At 32.7% G+C, this 19,379-nt stretch overlaps 3 protein-coding genes across 3 annotated transcripts in view; 2 read left to right on the plus strand and 1 right to left on the minus strand.

Moving 5' to 3' along the window:
* Positions 1-405, plus strand: part of LOC105118239 (FAD synthetase 2, chloroplastic-like) — a 2,913-nt gene extending 2,508 nt beyond the window's left edge. Inside the window, exon 6 of the mRNA XM_011016138.1 lies at positions 4-405. Within this exon, the coding sequence (XP_011014440.1) occupies positions 4-264 (261 nt within the window). The 3' untranslated portion in view covers positions 265-405. The remainder of the gene's footprint in view (positions 1-3) is intronic.
* Positions 406-1,074: 669 nt separating this feature from the next.
* LOC105118240 (transmembrane protein 53-like) lies at positions 1,075-5,753 on the plus strand. The gene is made up of 6 exons (XM_011016139.1): positions 1,075-1,245; positions 2,968-3,095; positions 3,381-4,133; positions 4,240-4,345; positions 4,909-5,114; positions 5,254-5,753. The coding sequence occupies exons 3-6, from the start codon at positions 3,382-3,384 to the stop codon at positions 5,519-5,521; spliced, it is 1,332 nt and encodes a 443-aa protein (XP_011014441.1). The 5' UTR covers positions 1,075-1,245; positions 2,968-3,095; position 3,381; the 3' UTR covers positions 5,522-5,753.
* A 343-nt stretch (positions 5,754-6,096) lies between these two features.
* Positions 6,097-7,742, minus strand: LOC105118241 (senescence-specific cysteine protease SAG39-like). Its single transcript, XM_011016140.1, has 2 exons — positions 7,015-7,742; positions 6,097-6,923 (listed from the first exon to the last, which is right to left on the minus strand). The coding sequence occupies exons 1-2, from the start codon at positions 7,505-7,507 to the stop codon at positions 6,334-6,336; spliced, it is 1,083 nt and encodes a 360-aa protein (XP_011014442.1). The 5' UTR covers positions 7,508-7,742; the 3' UTR covers positions 6,097-6,333.
* Between the last annotated feature and the right edge of the window lie 11,637 nt (positions 7,743-19,379).

A 19,379-nucleotide genomic window follows, 5' to 3' on the forward strand; every position in this document is an offset into this window, starting at 1 on the left:
CAGGAAGAGCGTACTAAAACTAGCAGTGGAAGGAGGGTCTCAGCTCCAAAGTCATTTCTATTGAATCTACCCCCAAAGGATGGTTTCTACGAGAACTGTTCTCTCATATTCGGTACTAAGAATCCAGTAACATGTAGAGTATTCATGGATACAACGCATATCCATTTAGAAACGGACGAGGCAGATCCTTTTGATTTCGAGACCGATCAAGAGCTGCATCTCTTGGGCATAGAATTTGGTGATTCCAGACCTGATAGAGCTTAAGCATATCAGTCCTCACATTAGTTTTTGTTCATTGAAGTAGTTTCATCTAATCGAGTTGGAGCCCTTTGTAACTATTCATTAGTTCACATTCACTTGTATGCTCAATAATTTACACATACATACACATTCTTTAGCTAAAAACTGGAATTCTATTTGCTGACTCTAGGACGTGGCTAAGAGGATTTTTGAGATAATTATGGTTTTTCAAAATATATTTTTTTTAAGAAATATATTAAAATAATATATTTTGTTAAATTATTTTTATATTAAGATATTAAAATTAAAATGATATGAAAACATTAAAAAATATCGGTTTAAAGCAAATAAATAATTTTTTATTTTGCTTAAAAGTATTTTTAAAAAACTAAAACAAATAAAAATAGTAATTTAAAGTAAAAAAAATAATTTTTTATTTTGTTTAAAATAATTTTTCAAACAAAAAGACAAACAGATTTTAATATATGAATAACTGTTTATCTTTGAACTGAAGGAAGTAATCATTGAAATTTTAGGATGTTTGAGTTAAAGTACTTTTTCCTAGAATGTAATAAAATATTATTTTTTTAAAAATTATTTTTTAATAAAATATATATAAAAATATTAATATAAAAAAATGATTTTTAAAATAGAAAAATAAATAATTGTTAAAAGGTTGGTAGAGTAATGGGCACTAATATATATATATAAAACAACCCTTCTCCTCCTTTTCAAATTCCAATTCATCTTTCCATTCAGAATCTTTTGTTGGAATATCCAATTTGGATATTCTAGAAACCATTCCCATCTTACAAGCCTCCCCTGGCTCAAAGCTTTCCAAGAAAAACATCTTTAAAGCAAAGCCATCAACATCCCTATAAATCAAAAACCTCTGAAAAATTAAAAACAAGAAATCCCTCACGGAAGGGCACTCGTTCCTCTCTTCTCTCCCCTATAAATAAAACAAGAAGGAAACTAAATTGCCGTTCGTCTTGCCTCTCTCAGGTCAGTTTTCTCTCTCTATACTATTTCTTTCTTTTATTTTTCTTGTTTGTGTTGATTGTTTTTTTTTTTTGAAAGTTTGGATGTTTTTAAAATTTGAGCAAAATTTAGCAAATCCAACGAAGAAAACTACACATTTCAATCTGTTTTCATATATATTTTTTTAAAATTAATCATCACTTTCATTGGCCCTGCATTGGCTTTTGTTTTTAGCAAAAGAACTAAAGTTTTTTATTTATTCATTGTATTTCGAATTGGGTTTTTATTGTTTTCTTTAATTGGAAGAAAGTTTAGAATTCTGAGTTATTCATCCGAGTCAGGCCGAGTTGACTTGCTTTCAATTAAGCTAATTAAGGGCAAAAGAGTGTTCTGGTCTCTTTGTCTTCTGAGTCTTGACCTGTCGTTTTATATGGCATCCTCGTGTTCCTTAGCACCTTTTAGGTCCACCGTGGTAGTTAATTCGTTTTCCAATCCTACCCAAGACGCATCACTCTTATTACCTCTCGCCCTTCCCTTCTCTTCTCGTATAAATAAAAATATATCTTAAAGTTTATTTTTAAAATATTTTTTATTTAAAATTATATTAAAATAATAGATATATTTTTAATTTTTAAAAATTATTTTTAATATTAATATATTAAAATAATTTTAATTTTTTTTTTAAATTTTAATGAAATATCATTTAAAATTGCCTTAATCATTCTTATATTGTGCACAAATTGAACAATTAACATACAAAATAACAAATAATAATGAATTAACATAGTAACAAAATTTTTTGGTAAAATATTATATTTATAGATTTCGTGGTTTTAAATCTTGATATTAATTACATTCAGGATTATCTAATTTATAATAATTAATTAAATTGATTTATTGATTAAAAATAACAAGAAAAATTATAAAACTATCGAAACCTTATAAGTGATATTTTTAAAATTTAAAAATTTGATGGTTGAAATAGTTTGATTTCATAGTTATTATAAGTGAAATGATTTCTGACCTCGAGAAACTTAAATTTGATAGTGATTCAACTATTAAATAAAAAATTATGATATTTTTAAGTTATTATTTTAGTATAACACAACTAGTTTTTTTTTTAGATTTAAATATATTTTATTGGTTTATAAATATATTTGTTAAATATATCCATGTAATATGTCTAGGTAAATTTTTATTTAGTTATAATATATTTATATTTGATTGTTCAGAATTATTTATTATTGTAAGCCTGACTATATCACTAACATTCATAAAATATATTTGGATTTGAAATGGTCAATTAATTTATACAATTATATCAATTAACTAATAAACTAATCATATCAATTGACTAATTGATTGAGTAAGATGTAATGGTGAGGTTATAAGTTTAAATATTATTATTTTAAAATACAATAAGTATATTGTTGTGTTTAAAACTAGTGGTTTTTAATAAATTCTTTTCAAATATAATTATTTTACTGTAATTTTTAACTTTTATAATTTTTTTTTTTAAAATCCCTGGTCTCATAGACCATCGGAAGGAATCTATAACTACTTATCTATCAATCACCATCTCTGCAAAAAGCCACGATGTAGTACCTCGTGGCATGCTTTTATTGGTCTGTCCAAATTTGGAACCATAGTTTAGTCCCATCTGGTCATGCTGTCGCTTATTAGTGTTTCGCTAATTGGTTTAAGGTAATAATTAACATGTTGAAATTGTCTATTTTGTGCTAGCAGGAACGCGTTTTGTATTGGTAAAGGAAGCTTCTTGGCTGGTGTCTAACCTTTGATCTATCGGGCTGTCAAAAGAGAACAATTTTTGACAGCCCGAGAACAAAATTCAAAGATCCTTTACAAAGAATAAGGTAAACAACAACATAGAATATTCCATCTCTGTCTGCTTCCATGTTTTTCTCGTGAATTTGAATGTGGCTATTTGTATCTGTGTTTGGTATTGTTGGTTTTGGTTTAAATTGAATTGTTCTAAGCATTGTGCAGGTGATTGATTGTTTAACATTCTTTGTTTGGTTATCTGGGTTGTGACCAAAATTGAAATTCAGTTCGTTGACTGAATTCCTGGCCTTGTTTTGTTTAGATCGTTGTGATATAGGATTGTTTGTTTACGAGAGATTTTCTTCTTGTGTATTCAGTATGGGCTCCTTGTCTGGAATCATTCAAAGACCAGTGATCGCAGCAGCTGTGGCAGCTTTAGCTTCTGTTTCTGTTGAATTTTCCGATGAACTACAATCTTTTAGATCATCTGATACTTGTTCTACCTCTGAACAGTCAAGTTCTTTATTGTCTAATTCACTTCAGGATTCAAAATTTTCTTGGGTTTCTCACATTTCAGTTTCTAAGCTTGCAAATTTGTCATTCGTAACTAGGATTCGGGTGCCTGTTCCTAATGTTAGCTTCCCAGTTCTGGATATGAGCCAAAATTTTGTTCCCAATACTCTTGGCTCTTCTGTTGCTTCCTCACCTTTTCTTGGTAATTTGTATCGGTCTGCCGAGTTGGCCAAAGGGCCAAAATCAAGTGCATTTAAAACCACCACTATTCCTCCATCCTCTCCTGATATATTATATAGATGGCATTTGCCCGAGCCGAGTACTATTGATGTTTCTGGATCATCTGATTGTTCATCAGAAAAGTCTAGGACAGTGGTAGTTTTGCTAGGGTGGTTAGGATCAAAGCAGAAACATCTAAATAAATATGCTGAGTGGTATACTTCGAGGGGATTCCATGTCATTACTTTTACTTTTCCACTGGCTGAGATTCTTAGTTACCAAGTTGGTGGGAAAACAGAACAGGACATTGACTTGCTTGCGACCCACCTGGCTGATTGGTTGGAAGAGGATGGAAAGAACTTAGTTTTCCACACTTTCAGCAATACTGGATGGTTAATGTAAAGCTCTCTCCATCTCAGGCTTCTGCACTAACCATTTTGTTTTCTTTATTCCTTGTGAAACCATTTGGCTTGACATGCTTGGTGTGATGCACTTTTTTTGCAGTTATGGAGCTATACTTGAGAAGTTTCAGAAGCAGGATCTTTCTTTAATGGGAAGGATCAGGGGCTGCATCGTGGATTCTGCCCCTGTCGCTACCCCTGACCCTCAGGTAAATGCTGCTTGCAGTTGTCTTTGTTGTTTTTGACAGTAAGAAGAACATAATATTGGTATCAGGAAGGGGATGGAATTCTTATTTTTATCCTCTCTGCATGTCTTGTATTATTTTAAGCATGTTTAGCTGCGTTTAATGAAACTGTTGGCTGTGATTATGGTTGCTGTAGCTGGCAAACCTTTGAAAACCTTGAATCGTTTCCTTTTACTCATTAAGTTCATGAATTAACTGTCATTTTACACTTTACAGCCATGCTACCGATAATCACACACTCTGTACCACCTCCATCTTTGCTTTGTGGGTAGGAGATGGTGTTTTGATTTTCAGACTATTTTATCAGCAGCCTTTTAGTATAGTTATTGAACTATCATTTGGCTGGTTATATATTATCTGCAGGGTCTGTGCTTTCCTTCATTTGACCATGTTATTGGCGATCAAAATACAAATATATGATGAAAATGTTATTCATGTTCACTTTCAATCATTATTTGGGATACACTCCTTCTCCTTCTGCAGTCTTCCGGGTCTGAGTCCACATGGTTTTTTCCCCCTTTGTTTAGGTTTGGGCATCAGGCTTCTCTGCAGCTTTTCTGAAAAAGCATAGTGTTGCTACGAAAGTGCATGCAAGCTCAAAAGAGTCAGATATGGATGTATTAGTTGGCAGCAAAACATTCGTGGAACCCAAGCCTGCCATAGCTGAATCAGCTTTATTAGCTGTTCTGGAGATGTTCTTTGATGTGATTTTGAACATTCCTATGGTGAACAGGTTATACCCTCTTACCAAAAAAAGAAACATCTGAAACCATACGTTGATAAATGCTTAATAATTTAATTCTTATCATTATTACCATTGATAGATTCTCCATGACTGGAAGCTTATATAACTTTTCATTATTACATTGCAGGAGGCTCTCGGATGTGCTAAGCTTATTATCATCAGGACAGCCAAGCTGTCCACAGTTGTATATATATAGCTCTGCAGATAGAGTCATTCCTGCAGGGTCTGTGGAATCATTTATAGAGAAGCAGCGAAGAGCTGGGCATGAGGTTAGGGCCTGCAACTTTGTGTTCACACCTCATGTTGATCATTTCAGAAATGATCCAAAACTGTATACTACTCAGCTCAGCCAGTTTTTAAATGACTATGTGCTTACTCATTGTAAGCATTCTTAACCGAAACCATGGAGGCAATTATTTTAGCCCAGCTTATTTTTCTCCATGAATCACATTATACAGCTCATAGAATTAATTCATTTTTATTCAATAGATATCAAATACAGCCGGAAAATAGTTACTTTCATTTTTTCATTTGTACTTGTTCTTTACATACAATCAAAGTTATACAAACTGTTAAAAAAGGTTATTCAATACTAAATACAAGTTTGCTTTCTGGTTTTGGTCTGAATGGAAGTTTTTGCTGCTTCACTTTTCACATTTTCTATGATCTCTTTTCTTACAATATAGAATTGGTTACAAGCGACAATTCAACATCTTGTTATAGCACACCACTAAGCTACAACTTTTACAGAGATCAAATTGTCTTCTAGATGCTGTTTTGGTAGCTAGTCCATCTTCATTTCATTCTGGCAAATTATGTACAAGATTTAAGAATTTCATTATGCATGCTTAGGTGTATATCAATGCAAGTCTTGTTTGTCTGTCTGGTTTAGGATTTTCAATTATTTGTTTGTTATTTATGGAAGTGCAAGTTTGTAGAACAAAGTGAAAAAGGTAGAGAATGTAAAGGATGGTTCCCTTGAAGAAATTGTGCTAAGACATAAAATAAGATGGTTTTCATGTATATGTTACACAGTAACAATAGCATATACAGACTCGTTATTAGCATCGGAGGCTTCTACGAGTTCTTTATGAGATATGAAATAAGACAAAGGAGAAATTATAGAGAGCAATCATACACGTTATAATTGATAGAAATAGCCATCAACAGCAGTAGATGACACGTGTTTAGATTTGGGAACGTCTGATCAGGCAGTGGGGTAAGAGGCTTGCATAGCTATGCCACATAGTCCTTCCTTTGCAGGTATATCCTTCTGCATTCGTATGTATCCCTCTTCCCCCCATTGGGCACCCCATGAGTTCTTCACTAGCCAATACTTTGATCCATCGCTGACTCCATATCCAACAGCAGTGACACCATGGTCTAGTTGAGTGTCGCAACTTCCTGTAAAGATGCCACTCGAGTAGAATTGGAAATCATATCCACCAGCGTCAATAGCAACAGAAACTGGTTGCTCGGCAACAGCTTTCATCAGTGCAGCTTCACTGTTTGCTGGCACATATTCAAACCCGGTAATCTTTGCTGCGTGGTTGGTTGCCTTTTTAGTGTTGCAAGTGCCATCTGTTCCCTTGTATGGGTAGTTAGCTTCAGTTGTTAGACCCTTGTTTTGTTCAATGAATTTGAAGGCATCATCCATCAAACCACCATTGCAGCCTTGATCCTCACCCTTAGTGTCACAATCAACAACCTCTTGCTCTGAAAGGAAGATCAATTTACCAGTTGTGAGCTTATTGATTCCTTCTATGGCTGCCACTGCCGAAAATGCCCAACAACAACCTACGTTTTGATTCAGCACAAACAAAACGAAGGTTAGAAAAGTATCCCTCTGTAAGATCTCATTCTTATAAACACAAGGATAGGCACTCACCACATTGTCCTTGGTCCTTGGCAGGGGTTACAGCTCCTTCCTTTCTCCAGTCCATGGTAGAAGGCACTGCAGAAACGTTTTCATATCTGAAAGGACCTGCTTGTGGAGAGCACATATGGCCCTTGAACCTGTTGCGTGAAGCTTTGAACTCTTCATTTGTAAGATCTGCAAATTGATTGACACCAAGTTTGTAAGATTTTCCGGTTTGACTGTTAAAAGCATCTACGCGTGCAACATTTTCCTTGAATATGCTGTAACGGGTCGCCCTCTCGTTGTCATCCTTGTATACACGCCCATACTGAGTCATCCATTGCTCATGCCTCTCATACATGGGTGCATCCAGGAGGGTTCGAGCTATGGATTTAGAAGGCCAAGCTCCCACAATGAAGAGCAAGGCCAAACAAACAAATTGGAATTGTTTAGTGAATCTCATGGCAGCCTTTGGTATTAGTAGCCGGTATATTAGGGAAGCAATGAGTAAGCTGGTAGGCATACTATCTTCACGCACCCTTTGAGGTTCTTACAGGGACTCTGCTCCTGTCAATTCGTATGCTCCACAAGACAGGCCTTCCAACTATGCGTGCCCTTCAAAATGTTCTAATTTTGACCCCTATGATTAACTAATTTAATTGACATAGTGTTGTGTTTTTTAGCCAGCATGAATTCGGACAGTTCAAACTTTCCCTTCATGAGTATATTTTATAATGGCTGATGAATATTGTATTTAGTAAGCTAATAAATGGTTTTCGTGCAATGATTTTAGTCCCATCTTATGGCATCAGATGCGCTATAATTTTAGAAGCAGACAGAAATACTCTTGCCGTGCCGTTAGATTCACAAAGTGAATAGTTTGCATACGTTAAATAAACTTTCAGATTGTAACAAGAGTCGGCCTAGCTTTAAGTTACTGCATAGGAGAAAAAAACCAAGAAAATGGTAGTCTCTCTGTAATTATTAGTAAACGTGCTGGTCTGTCTTAGGACATGGATTTCGATGGGTGCTTGAGTTTATTCAAGAAGCCAACGTTTTTTTTTTTTTTTTTTTTTTCCAACGAGGAACAAAATCTACAGAGTTCGCATAGCCAATGACGAGGTTAAAATGTAGTTGCAAACTAATTTACTTGTTGATACAGAAAGGAAAAAGAGTTTGAGAGAGGAAAAATTCTGCTGGCAAAATTATTCTGTCAAAATCAATCTGTTGCTACCATGCATTGCCTTCTTGAAAGGTGGTTTTTGACTTCGATAGATCAACGGGGGCTGTATCTGTAAGATATGTGGTTAGATTCTTGAGCATGACACTAGCAAGGTAGAAGCTAAAGTTGAGACTGGCTTTTTCAGAACATGAAGTTGTCTTACAATTTTGTCCAAAATTTAAAGAAAACTGTTTATGAGCATGCTTCACCTTTGAGTTCCAAGCAGACTGATGTTTTGAAAAATAAAGAGAGAGAATAAATAATAAAAGGCAACAATGTCCTTTGGAGGCTTAGAATTAGGTGTATATGGATGAAGGGTATTTAGTTTATTGACTCGATAAGTATAAATAGGAGGTTAAAAAAAAAATAAAAAAAAATCTGATTAGAGAGAGAGAGAGAGAGAACCGAGGGGAAGAAGAAGAGGACCGTAGAGATTATGTGTTTAAGATAAGATTTATGCTTTAATGTGTGTAATTATGGTTTTTAACCTTGATTTCTTGGTTTGTTAAGGTTTAGGTTTTAAATTTGTATCATTAGGGATTAATTGAAGAATTGAATGTGGATGATGAATAAGTTGATTATAATATGATGGGTTGAAGTGTTCTAGGTTATTTGATATGAATTTTTTGATTTGTTATAAGTTTTTAACACTACAAGATTTCTCAGTGTTACTGATGGATTGAATCTGTTGGTGTGAGATTCAGATTCTGTCGATAATTTTTTAACTAAATCACCGACGGAAAGTGTTCTTTGATATGTCTTTTATCGGTAATCCCACATTTCGTCGCTAATTCTATCAGTAAAAAAATAAATATTGCTGATGGTTTTGCAAACAGAAAATGGCATAAAAAAATCCCGCTTGAAATATGTAGATGGATTTATTCTGTTGGTGATAGTGGAATATCTAGTAAATATTTTTCAGCTTTCGGTAAAATATCAATGGACTCCATCCATTTGTGTAGACGTTAGTGATTATGGCATTTCCAGTAAATATTTTTCAACTCTTTGTAAAATGCCGAAGGACTCCATTCGTTTGTGAAGACGTCAGTGATTGTGACATTTCCAGTAAATTTTTTTAACTCTCTGTAAAATATCGACAGACTATATCTGTTTGTAAAACCGTTGGTCGGGGTTTTTAAATTTGTTTTTTTTTAAAATTATTTATAATAAATAATATAAATTAATAGTAAAAAAAATCAATTATGCAAATAAATTTTTATTAAACATCAAAAATAAAAAAATAAAGTTAAATAATATTCATTACAAATTGAATGTGTTTCCAAAAAATATTGAATTAGCACAATAACAGAGTTGGAAGAGGAGACTGGTTGTTCTTGGGACCATACGGCCAAAAAGGGACCACATATGTATCACTACTTTATGATGTCATGTTTATGACCATTTAGCGAAGTTGTTTATAATTCGCTGAGAGTTGCTCATATTTCTTGGTGAGATGAGCTGTGTGAGCTATGTTTTATTCATAATTCGCTAATAGTTGCCTGTATTTTTCTGTGAGATGAGCCGTGTGTTGCTGTAAGGCCATAAACTCTTTTGATAGATTACTTGATGCTAATTGGGAGCTCCCAACAATTGAGATGCTACGGGCCACCCCCAAGTTCTCGGTCGTAATGTTGGAGAGCCCGTACAATCTATTTTTATCGGGTCTACCAGACGATCCTACCTCCATCCATAAATCTAGATCGAAATCTGGATGGGTCGAATGATCATCCCCATATGTCTCCTTCAACCTCCTATTATAGGTCTCCTGAAAATGAAAAAAGAAATCATCATATTCAATTCAATAAAAATAATAACTTACAAAATAAAATGGTTGAACGAACATAGCACAAAGTGTTAAGTGCGGTTGTCAACGAATTGTTGCACTCTCTTTTAGCCGTCTTGACTCCACACGTGCATCTCTACAAACAGCTCCATTGGGCTTGACTCACATCCAACAGACATAGCATGTGATTGTGCATCAAAAATATCATTAAGTCTCTTATTTTATATATGTATTTATTTTGATTTTTTTATAATAATTGATATGCTTTTTAGTAATGAAGTTTCTTTTAATGTTTCGATAGGTTTTTGGAGCTTAAATGAATTATTTTAGAAAATTTAATGTTAGAATTCAGAACAAAGAATTGAAGAGAAATTTTGTTAAAGATCGAAGTAAATCTTAGTTTAAATAAGTGCTCCAAATTTACCCCAAAAATCAATTCTATTCCAATCTTAGAAAAGATTATCATATGATCTATTTCAAGCCTAAACTTGTCTTATATTGTGTGAAAACTTCAACCATCAAACACTCAAGGTTTCAATATCAATCTTAGCCTAAATAATAGGTACATTTATATCCTTATATGATGCTTAAATTTAGCCCCAAATCAGCCTTCAAATTAGCCTAAGCACAATCCATGATCTTACATGTTCACATAACAAATAACATTTGATTTATTTTAGGTAATCCAGTGATCCAAAAGAGCAAACACATGGATGGAAAGCTAAAGGGGACATTGTTACATTATTTTGGGTCAAAAGAAGAAAGAGATAGCCCACAAAGGAGGAAGAAAAGCGTGCACCAAAGTGGTTTCCAAGCTGGCCTGATTTGATTTTCCAAAATACCTTTCAGTGTTTTGCCCATAATGTTTGACTCAAATGTCCAAATAAACAATTCTTTAATGATATGAAAAACTAATAGAATTTCCTATAAATATGTCTCTAATAGCCATTTATAAGAAAGGCCGTTAGGAAGGTAGAAATTGCTGTCCAAAGTTAGCATTATATTTATGTTAGAATTTTTACTAAAATTATGTTATGTTCTTCTTTATAGATTTCAATTTCTTAGTTTGTAAAATTTATTATTTCAGTCTGATTCAAGTTATTTCATGTTTATTAAAGTGTTCTTATATATAATCATGGTTGTCTAATCTCTTTCTTGGATCTAAATCAAGGATAATGGTGGTTTAGGTGAGTTCTTTAAGATATGAATGAATCTTAATGTTTATTGATACGACTGACACGACTAAAAGATTGATATCTTCTCCCAAGTGCAGCAGTGTCGAAATAATAAATAACCCGGCAAGACCGGGGTCGAACCACAAGGAGGTTAATTGTACAAATTATAAACGACAATAGTATAACAACAATAATAATAATAACAACAACAATAATAGTAGTAATAACAATAATAACAACAATGATAATAACAATAATAACTATAATAATAATAATAATAATAATAGTAGTAGTAGTAGTAGTAGTAGTAATAATAATAATAATAATAATAATAATAATAAAGAAAGAGAAGAAGAAGAAGATGATGAGAACTTGGAGATGGAAAATTAATGTAAAGATTAAACAATAATAAGGAGATGAAAAATTAATATAAGGATTAAACAATAATAATAACAAATGTCAAGGTTAGAGGTTCCAATAATGGTACGTCAAACAAGTATAATATAAACTCTTATTATTCAATTGGAAACCACACATAAAGGAGGTTCCAATCAGATTATAGATTGTTAACATGATTACATTAGTCATCTTATTCAATTAATGCTAATACTTATAAATCTCGTCAAGCATTCATGATTATAACTTATGTTAACAACAAATCAAGTTCCTTTCATAGCTCAGGTGTCGGTTATACCATACATTATGGGCTATGAAAGTGCCAAGCATTTGTTGTACCAAATGTTATACAACATAAATCAAGATTAATCATTTAACAAGCAAAGTATTAAAGAGTGAACAAGATAACAAATATAAAACATGTTAGTATCAAAAATTAAAGTCCATATTAAGTTTACATTATACTTATTCTCACACCATTAGTGTAACCTTTTCACCTTGACATAACTAACTTAGCTAGACATAATGAAAGAAAGCAAACGTGTAGCCTTTTCACCTTAACATAATAAACTTAGCTAGACATAATGAAAGAAAGAAAAATAAATAAACAAAATAAAAGCATAAATAAGATAAAAGTTAGCTAAGTAAATGAAAGGAAATGAAAGGCATAAACTTGATATTAATGAAAGCAAAGTATAAACATTACAAAAAATACAAAGAGAGAAAGCAAGAGCATGATCTTGATCTGGAAACCAAGATGCCTAAATGCATGGCAAATGCCTCCTTTTATAGGCCAAAATTGGGAACTATTGATTTGATGACTAATTGATGAGTGGGTAGCCAACTCTTGACTTGGTGACAATCCTTATCTTCTCTTGTCTGCCCAAAATGTTATTGATAACGTCAAAATTGGAGCCACTTGAACATCAAAGTTGTAGGCAATTATCTCATCTTTTTTGTGTAAACAATTCAGCTCATTTGGACTTCTAGAACTCCAGATATGGCCAAAATACTAAACAGTGCTCGGGCTAGAGGACAACTTCGGGCTTCTTTGTTGTTGCAATAATTTGGACTTGAAAATCGCCTTTTTAGATCTTGGGCTCCATATGAAAGTTGTAGGCCTATGTCTTACCTTTCCATCCATATAAAGTAGACCGAATTACCGAATAGTGTTCCGGTTTGGATTGCACCGACATCTCTTTTCTAATTTTGGTCATCTCTTTGCCCTTACAATTTAAGTTCTTAAAGTCATTAATCAATCCTTTCATTTATGTGACAGGCCTGCATTTAAAATGAACATTTACCATAAATTAAAGGTATCTTATATTATTAGATATATTATTATAAAATATGCTTTAGTTAAGGAGTTATTGATATTTCAAGTGCAAAATGATGATATAAAACCTTGATAAAAATGCAATTTTAAGTACTAATCAACAACTAAAAAATTGATGCCTTCACCCAAGTGCAGGAGTGTCGAAGTAATAAATAATCCAGTAAGACGGGGGTCGAACCACAAGAAGGTTAATTGTACAAATTATAAACAACAACAACAGTAACAACAACAACAACAACAACAATAATAATAGTACTAATAATAGTACTAATAGTAGTAGTAGTAGTAGTAGTAATAATAATAATAATAATAATAAAGAAAAAAAAGAGAAGAAGAAGAAGAAGATGAGAACTTTGAGATGAAATATTAATGTAAGGATTAAACAATGATAATAATAAATGTCAAGGTTAGAGGATCCACTAATAGTATGTCAAACAAGTATAGTATAAACTCTTATTATTCAATTGGAAACCACATACAAAGGAGGTTCCAATTAGATTATAGATTGTTAACATGATTACATTAGTCATCTTATTCGATTAATACTAATAGTTGTAAATCTTGTCAAACATTCATGATTATAACTTATGTTAACAACAAATCAAGTTCCTTTCATAGCTCAGGTGTCGGTTATACCATACAGTATGGGCTATGAAAGTGCCAAGCATTTGTTGTACCAGGTGTTATACAACATAAATCAATATTAGTCATTTAACAAGCAATGTATTAAAGAGTAAACAAGATAACAAATACAAAACATGTTAGTATCAAACATTAAAGTCCATATTAAGTTTACACTATACTTATTCTTACACCATTAGTGTAACCTTTTCACCTTGACATAATAAACTTAAATAAACATAATAAAAAATGAAAAAAAAATAAAAAAAATAAGAACATAAATAAGATAAAAGTTAACTAAATAATTGAAAGGAAATGAAAGACATAAACTTGATATTAATGAAAGCAAAGTATAAACATTACAAAAAATACAAAGAGAAAAAGCAAGAGCATGATCTTAATCTATAAATCAAGATGCCTAAATGCATGGTAAATGCCTCCTTTTATAGGCCAAAATTGGGAACTATTGATTTGATGACTAATTGATGAGTGGGTGACCAACTCTTGACTTGGCGATAATCCTTATCTTCTCTTGTCTGACCAACTCTTGACTTGGTGACAATTCTTATCTTCTCTTGTCTGCCCAAAATGTCATTGATAACGTCAAAATTGGAGCCACTTGAAAACATGAAAGTTGTAGGAAATTGTCTCAGCTTTCTTGTGTAAAACATTTAGGTCATTTGGACTTCTAAAACACCAGATATAGGCCAAACATTGAACAATGCTTGGGTTGGCGGACAGATTTGGACTTATTTGTTGTTGCCACAATTTGGACTTGAAAATGACCTTTTTAAATCTTGGGCTCTATATAAAAGTTGTAGGCCTATATCTTACCTTTCTATCCATATAAAGTAGACCTAAATCTGAGATCTACAGCTCCAAATATGACCCAATTATTGAATAGTGTTCCAGTTTGGATTGCACCGATATCTCTTTTCTAAGTTTGGCCATTTCTTTGTCCTTTCAATTTCAGTTCTTAAATTCATCAATCGATCCTTTCATTTATATGATAGGCCTGCATTTAAAATGAATATTTACCACAAATTAAATGTATCTTATATTATTAGATACATTATTATAAAACATGCTTTAGTCAATGAGTTATTGATACTTCAAGTGCAAAATGATGACATAAAACCTTGATAAAAAATACACTTTTAAGTACTAATCACACCCTCCAACCAGCTTATTACTACTCTCTAGTAATCAAAGCGTTAAAATAGAAAAACAATTTGCAAATTCCACAAAGCAAGGTATTCATCATTTAACCTCTATTATCTATCCAGGTAAATAAACTCTCATTAAATTTATATATCTGCTTAATACCTCTTAACAAGATATTAATAAACCTTTCTTTTGTGCGCAATATATCAACATATAATTATAGGGATTTTTTTGGAAGAAAATAAAATTTTTGTTATAATGTTTAAGGTTAACTTTCTTGGGTTGAGATTATTATTTTTTTCTTTTTTTTAAAAAAAATATATATACATATAACTTAAAACACCATGCATCTTTAACTCATGTAACGAGCTTTCGGCTAATGACCCCCAGACCAATTGGTCTTAGGGCATTAGGTGTTGAGACACCCCTATGAGCTTAGTAACTCGGGTCGCAGATACTGATACTTAGATAGTGCAGTGTTTGATTCCCTTAAGGTTTTCTCCTCAACCCATGTAACAAGTGTTGGGCCAATAGCTCCCAAGTCAGTTGACTTTAGGGTATTAGGTGTTAAAACACCCTTTCGAGCTTAATTACTTAGGTTAGGGAGGCTACGAAACCAAACTTATCTACATTTTTATTATCATTATTTTTTTTGCTCTTTTTTGTTGTTTTTTTTAAAATTATATATTATCCCTTTTCCTTAGTTATTACCTTTAACAAAAGAACATACATAATGTAATATCCAATGTGCAACCCACAATCATATATTAAAGTGTGTGTGTGTAAATTAAGATTTAAGAATACATGTTAAATGAGTATACGAGCAAAAGTAAGTGATAACAATGCGAGAGTTTGTAAACCTGAATATTTCAAGAAGTATTATGATAAATCTTATTAAGAATGATTACTAAGATGCGTCTCAAGAGTCATAAAAAGATCTCCTTTACTCTGCCATCATAGTAACAACAATTTTGCACATGCTTTATGAAATAGAAAACATAGTTAGTTGAACTTTTTTTTTAGCTACTACCCTCTCCCCCCAACTAAAATGAGACATTGTCCTCAATGTTCTAAGGTAGAAAGATAGAGTATAGAAGATATCACCTAAAATAACAAACACTGACAAACCTGAAACACACTTAAACAAAAATAAGAAATAACAAAAAAAAATAATAAAACAAAAAGACACAAAAAATTTGCAAATAAAGACTCAAATCTAATATAAGCTTTTTACGGCTTTCTTTAGATGACCAATTTATGCGATTCATGGAGGGATCAATTACAGGAATAAAAGATTGTAGTTGGTCAATCAATTGTTCAGTAGCAGCAGCAGAGATTATGATTTGTTGTGCAGAAGATGTTAGAAATTCCTGTTCCACAGCATGGTCAAGAAATGACAACAACTTATCATAATAACCATTAACATTTAACAAACCTATGAGGTTATGGTGAATGTGCAGTTGGGCCCAAGAGAAAATATGAAAGATCTCTTCTAATGTGCTTAGACCACCTGTTAAAGCAATGAAGGCATCAACATGGTTAAACATTACATTCATTTGAGTAGATATTGTGGAGACCTGATGTTTCTCTCTAATGGTTTTTCCAATGATGTCCCCTTGTGCCAAAGCTTCGAGGATGACCCCAAAACTTGACTACCTCTTAAAAATGCAGCTATTGACACACCTCCCATTAACCCCAGACTGCTTCCCCCATACACTAAATGAATCTTTCTCTCAGCTAGCACCTGACCAAGATGATTTGCTGATTCTAAAAACTCCTTTTCTTTCCCAGGACTAGATCCACCGAAAACACAAATATTTCTTATATGATGACTTGATGAACTTGCTATTTTTACACACTTCTATATTTGTTAAATGTATGGGTTGAGTAGAAATGAAAGGAAGGAAGAGAGGATTTTATAGATGAGAAATTAAAAAGGCAATCATACCACCTATATGTAGGCCAGTTGGAGTCTCACACACACACACTCTCTCTCTTTATTTATTTATTTATTTTTGAAAAAGCATATGTATGTATAGATAGTTGTGATTGTGGCTCACATCTTCCCTTGGTCTTACGTCAAATAAAGGCTTAAACGCCCTCTATGGGTCGGGGATAGGCTTCCCATCCAGTTTTCTTAAAAACTGGCAAACATGGTTTTTTTTAGTCAGATTCCCAAGACTAAGTCGAGCATGTTCTTTATGAAATAGTGGCCATAAATCATGAATTGCATGATGCACATCTCCACTAGGATGCGTCTCAAGAGTTAATAGAAAATTATCTAAAGACTCCTTACTGAGGCCATCCTTAATGAATTGTGTTTTATCTTCACGGTTTATAGATACCATTCCTAAAGAACGACTGACATTGTGCATTACAAGTCCATCTGGCACATCGATGACAGACTTTCAGTCATTTTGCATGACGTTTCTTTGTAAAAGTGCTTTTACCTGTTCCAAGCATGTATGAAATGAAGGAATTAGAGGACTCACCTGGTAATCAGACCTTTGCTTTAGTCAACCAACGAATATCTTCAGGAATTCTATGATTCATTAACAATCTCAATCTTGTACATCTAGCATGGTAAATTTTTGTAATCGTATTCTAAGGTAGAGTGGGAAAATACTTTTTCAATTTTTTAAGATTAGTGTCCATTTTCAAATGAGAATTGGAAGAGAGATTCAAAGAATTGCATAAATATATACACAGATATCAGTTATTATGGGAAATTGAAAGAACCGACTTAAGTCACGGAGTACCGTTGTTCACCATTTGACTGGAGTGAGAGAAACTAGCAAAAATAACTAAAAAAAAAAGAAAACACAAAAATAATATGAAAAAAAAATCAATCTTTATATACAGGATCACCCAATTCAATAGAGTCATTTTTAATTGAAAAATTATCAAAGTAAACTTTCAAGCGATGTCCATTTACCTTGAAAAATATTGCCATTCTTTGGATTCTCAATATCACAGGCCCCATATGGATACACATGTTTCACAATAAAAGGACCGCTCCATCTTGATCTTATTTTTCCAGAAAATAAATGCAGTCGAGAATTATAAAGCAAGACTTTTTGACCAACACTGAATGTTTTTCTTAGAATATTCTTGTCATGAAACTCTTTGATTCTTGCTTTCTGAATTCTTGAATTTTCATATGCATCATTTCTTATTTCCTCAAGCTCATTTATTTGTAATTTTCATAGTTGACTAGCATCATCAAGATTTGAATTGAAAGCTTTAATAGCCCAATAAGCTTTATGTTCAAGTTCCACAAGCAAGTGACAAGGTTTTCCATAGACTAGTCTATAAGGTGACATACCTAATGATGTTTTATAAGTAGTTTGATAAGCCCAAAGTACATCATTAAGTCTTAAAGACCAATCTTTCCTATTAGGGTTCACTGTTTTCTCCAAAATGTGTTTGATCTCCCTATTACCAAACTCTACTTGTCCACTTGTTTGAGGGTGATAAGGGGTGGCAACTTTGTGTGTGATTCCATATTTCTTCATTAAAGACTCAAATGGCTTGTTGTAGAAATGTGTTCCACCATCACTTATCATGGCTCGAGAGATTGCAAATCGACTCAAAATATTTTCTTTCAAAAACTTTATCACTGTTTTGTGATCATTGTTTCGACTTGGAATTGCCTCTATCCATTTTGAAACATAATCTACTACGACTAAAATGTACAAGAAACCAAATGATGGAGGAAATGGACCCATGAAATCTATACCCCAACAATCAAAGATCTCAATGACAAGAATAGGATTTAAAGGCATCATGTGACGTTTTGAAATAGATCCCAACTTTTGACAATTCTCACAAGTCTCGCAGAATGCATGTGAGTCCTTGAACATGGTGGACCAGTAAAATCCACTTTGTAAGATTTTTGCAGTTGTCTTTCTTGATGAGAAATGACCCCCACATGCCTCAGAATGACAAAATTTAATGACACTACTTACCTCATTGTCAGGAATGCATTTCAAAATATTTGATCAAGACAATATTTGAATAAATAAGGGTCATCCTAATAAACGTTCTTCAATTCGTTTAAGAACTTTCTTTTATCTTGGGTACTTCAATGTGTTGGCAATTTTCCTGAAATAAAAAAATTAACAATATTAGCAAACCAAGGCATTGTAGAGACAGAAAGTAAAGATTCATCTGGAAAGTAGTCATCGATTGGTGTGATATCAGTTTTCAAATCTATTGTCAATCTTGACAAATGATTTGCGATAAAATTTTCGGTGCCTTTCTTATCTTTGATTGTGATATCAAATTCTTGAAGTAACAAAATCTACCGCACCAATCTAACCTTAGAATCTTTCTTAGAAAGAAGATATTTTAATGCTGCATGATCACTAAAAACAACAACAAGTGAGCCAACAAGATAAGACCTGAATTTTTCACATGCAAATACTACTGCAAGTAATTCTTTTTCAGTGGTGGTGTAATTCATTTGAGCACTATTTAAAGTTTTACTTACATAGTAAATCACATAAGGTTTCTTATCTTTTCTTTGTTCCAAAATAGCACCTACAACATAATCACTAGCGTCACATATTATTTTAAAAGGTAATGACCAATCAGGAGGTTGAATGATAAGAGCACAAGTAAGCAAGTTTTTAAGTTTAACAAAAGCTTCTTCACAATGTTTAGTCTATTCAAAAATATTATCCTTTGGTAGAAGGT

Source organism: Populus euphratica, unplaced genomic scaffold (assembly GCF_000495115.2).
Source record: "Populus euphratica unplaced genomic scaffold, PopEup_1.0 scaffold1826.1, whole genome shotgun sequence".
Classification (NCBI taxonomy): domain Eukaryota; kingdom Viridiplantae; phylum Streptophyta; class Magnoliopsida; order Malpighiales; family Salicaceae; genus Populus; species Populus euphratica.

Excerpts from the sequence above, each read along its gene's own strand:
- LOC105118241 (XM_011016140.1), bottom strand. The coding sequence starts at position 7,507 with ATGCCTACCAGCTTACTCATTGCTTCCCTAATATACCGGCTACTAATA. Across the intron at positions 6,924-7,014 it reads CAAGGACCAAGGACAATGTG|GTTGTTGTTGGGCATTTTCG; the intron begins GTGAGTGCCTAT and ends ATCAAAACGTAG.
- LOC105118240 (XM_011016139.1), top strand. The coding sequence starts at position 3,382 with ATGGGCTCCTTGTCTGGAATCATTCAAAGACCAGTGATCGCAGCAGCT. Across the intron at positions 4,134-4,239 it reads AGCAATACTGGATGGTTAAT|TTATGGAGCTATACTTGAGA; the intron begins GTAAAGCTCTCT and ends CTTTTTTTGCAG. Across the intron at positions 5,115-5,253 it reads AACATTCCTATGGTGAACAG|GAGGCTCTCGGATGTGCTAA; the intron begins GTTATACCCTCT and ends ATTACATTGCAG.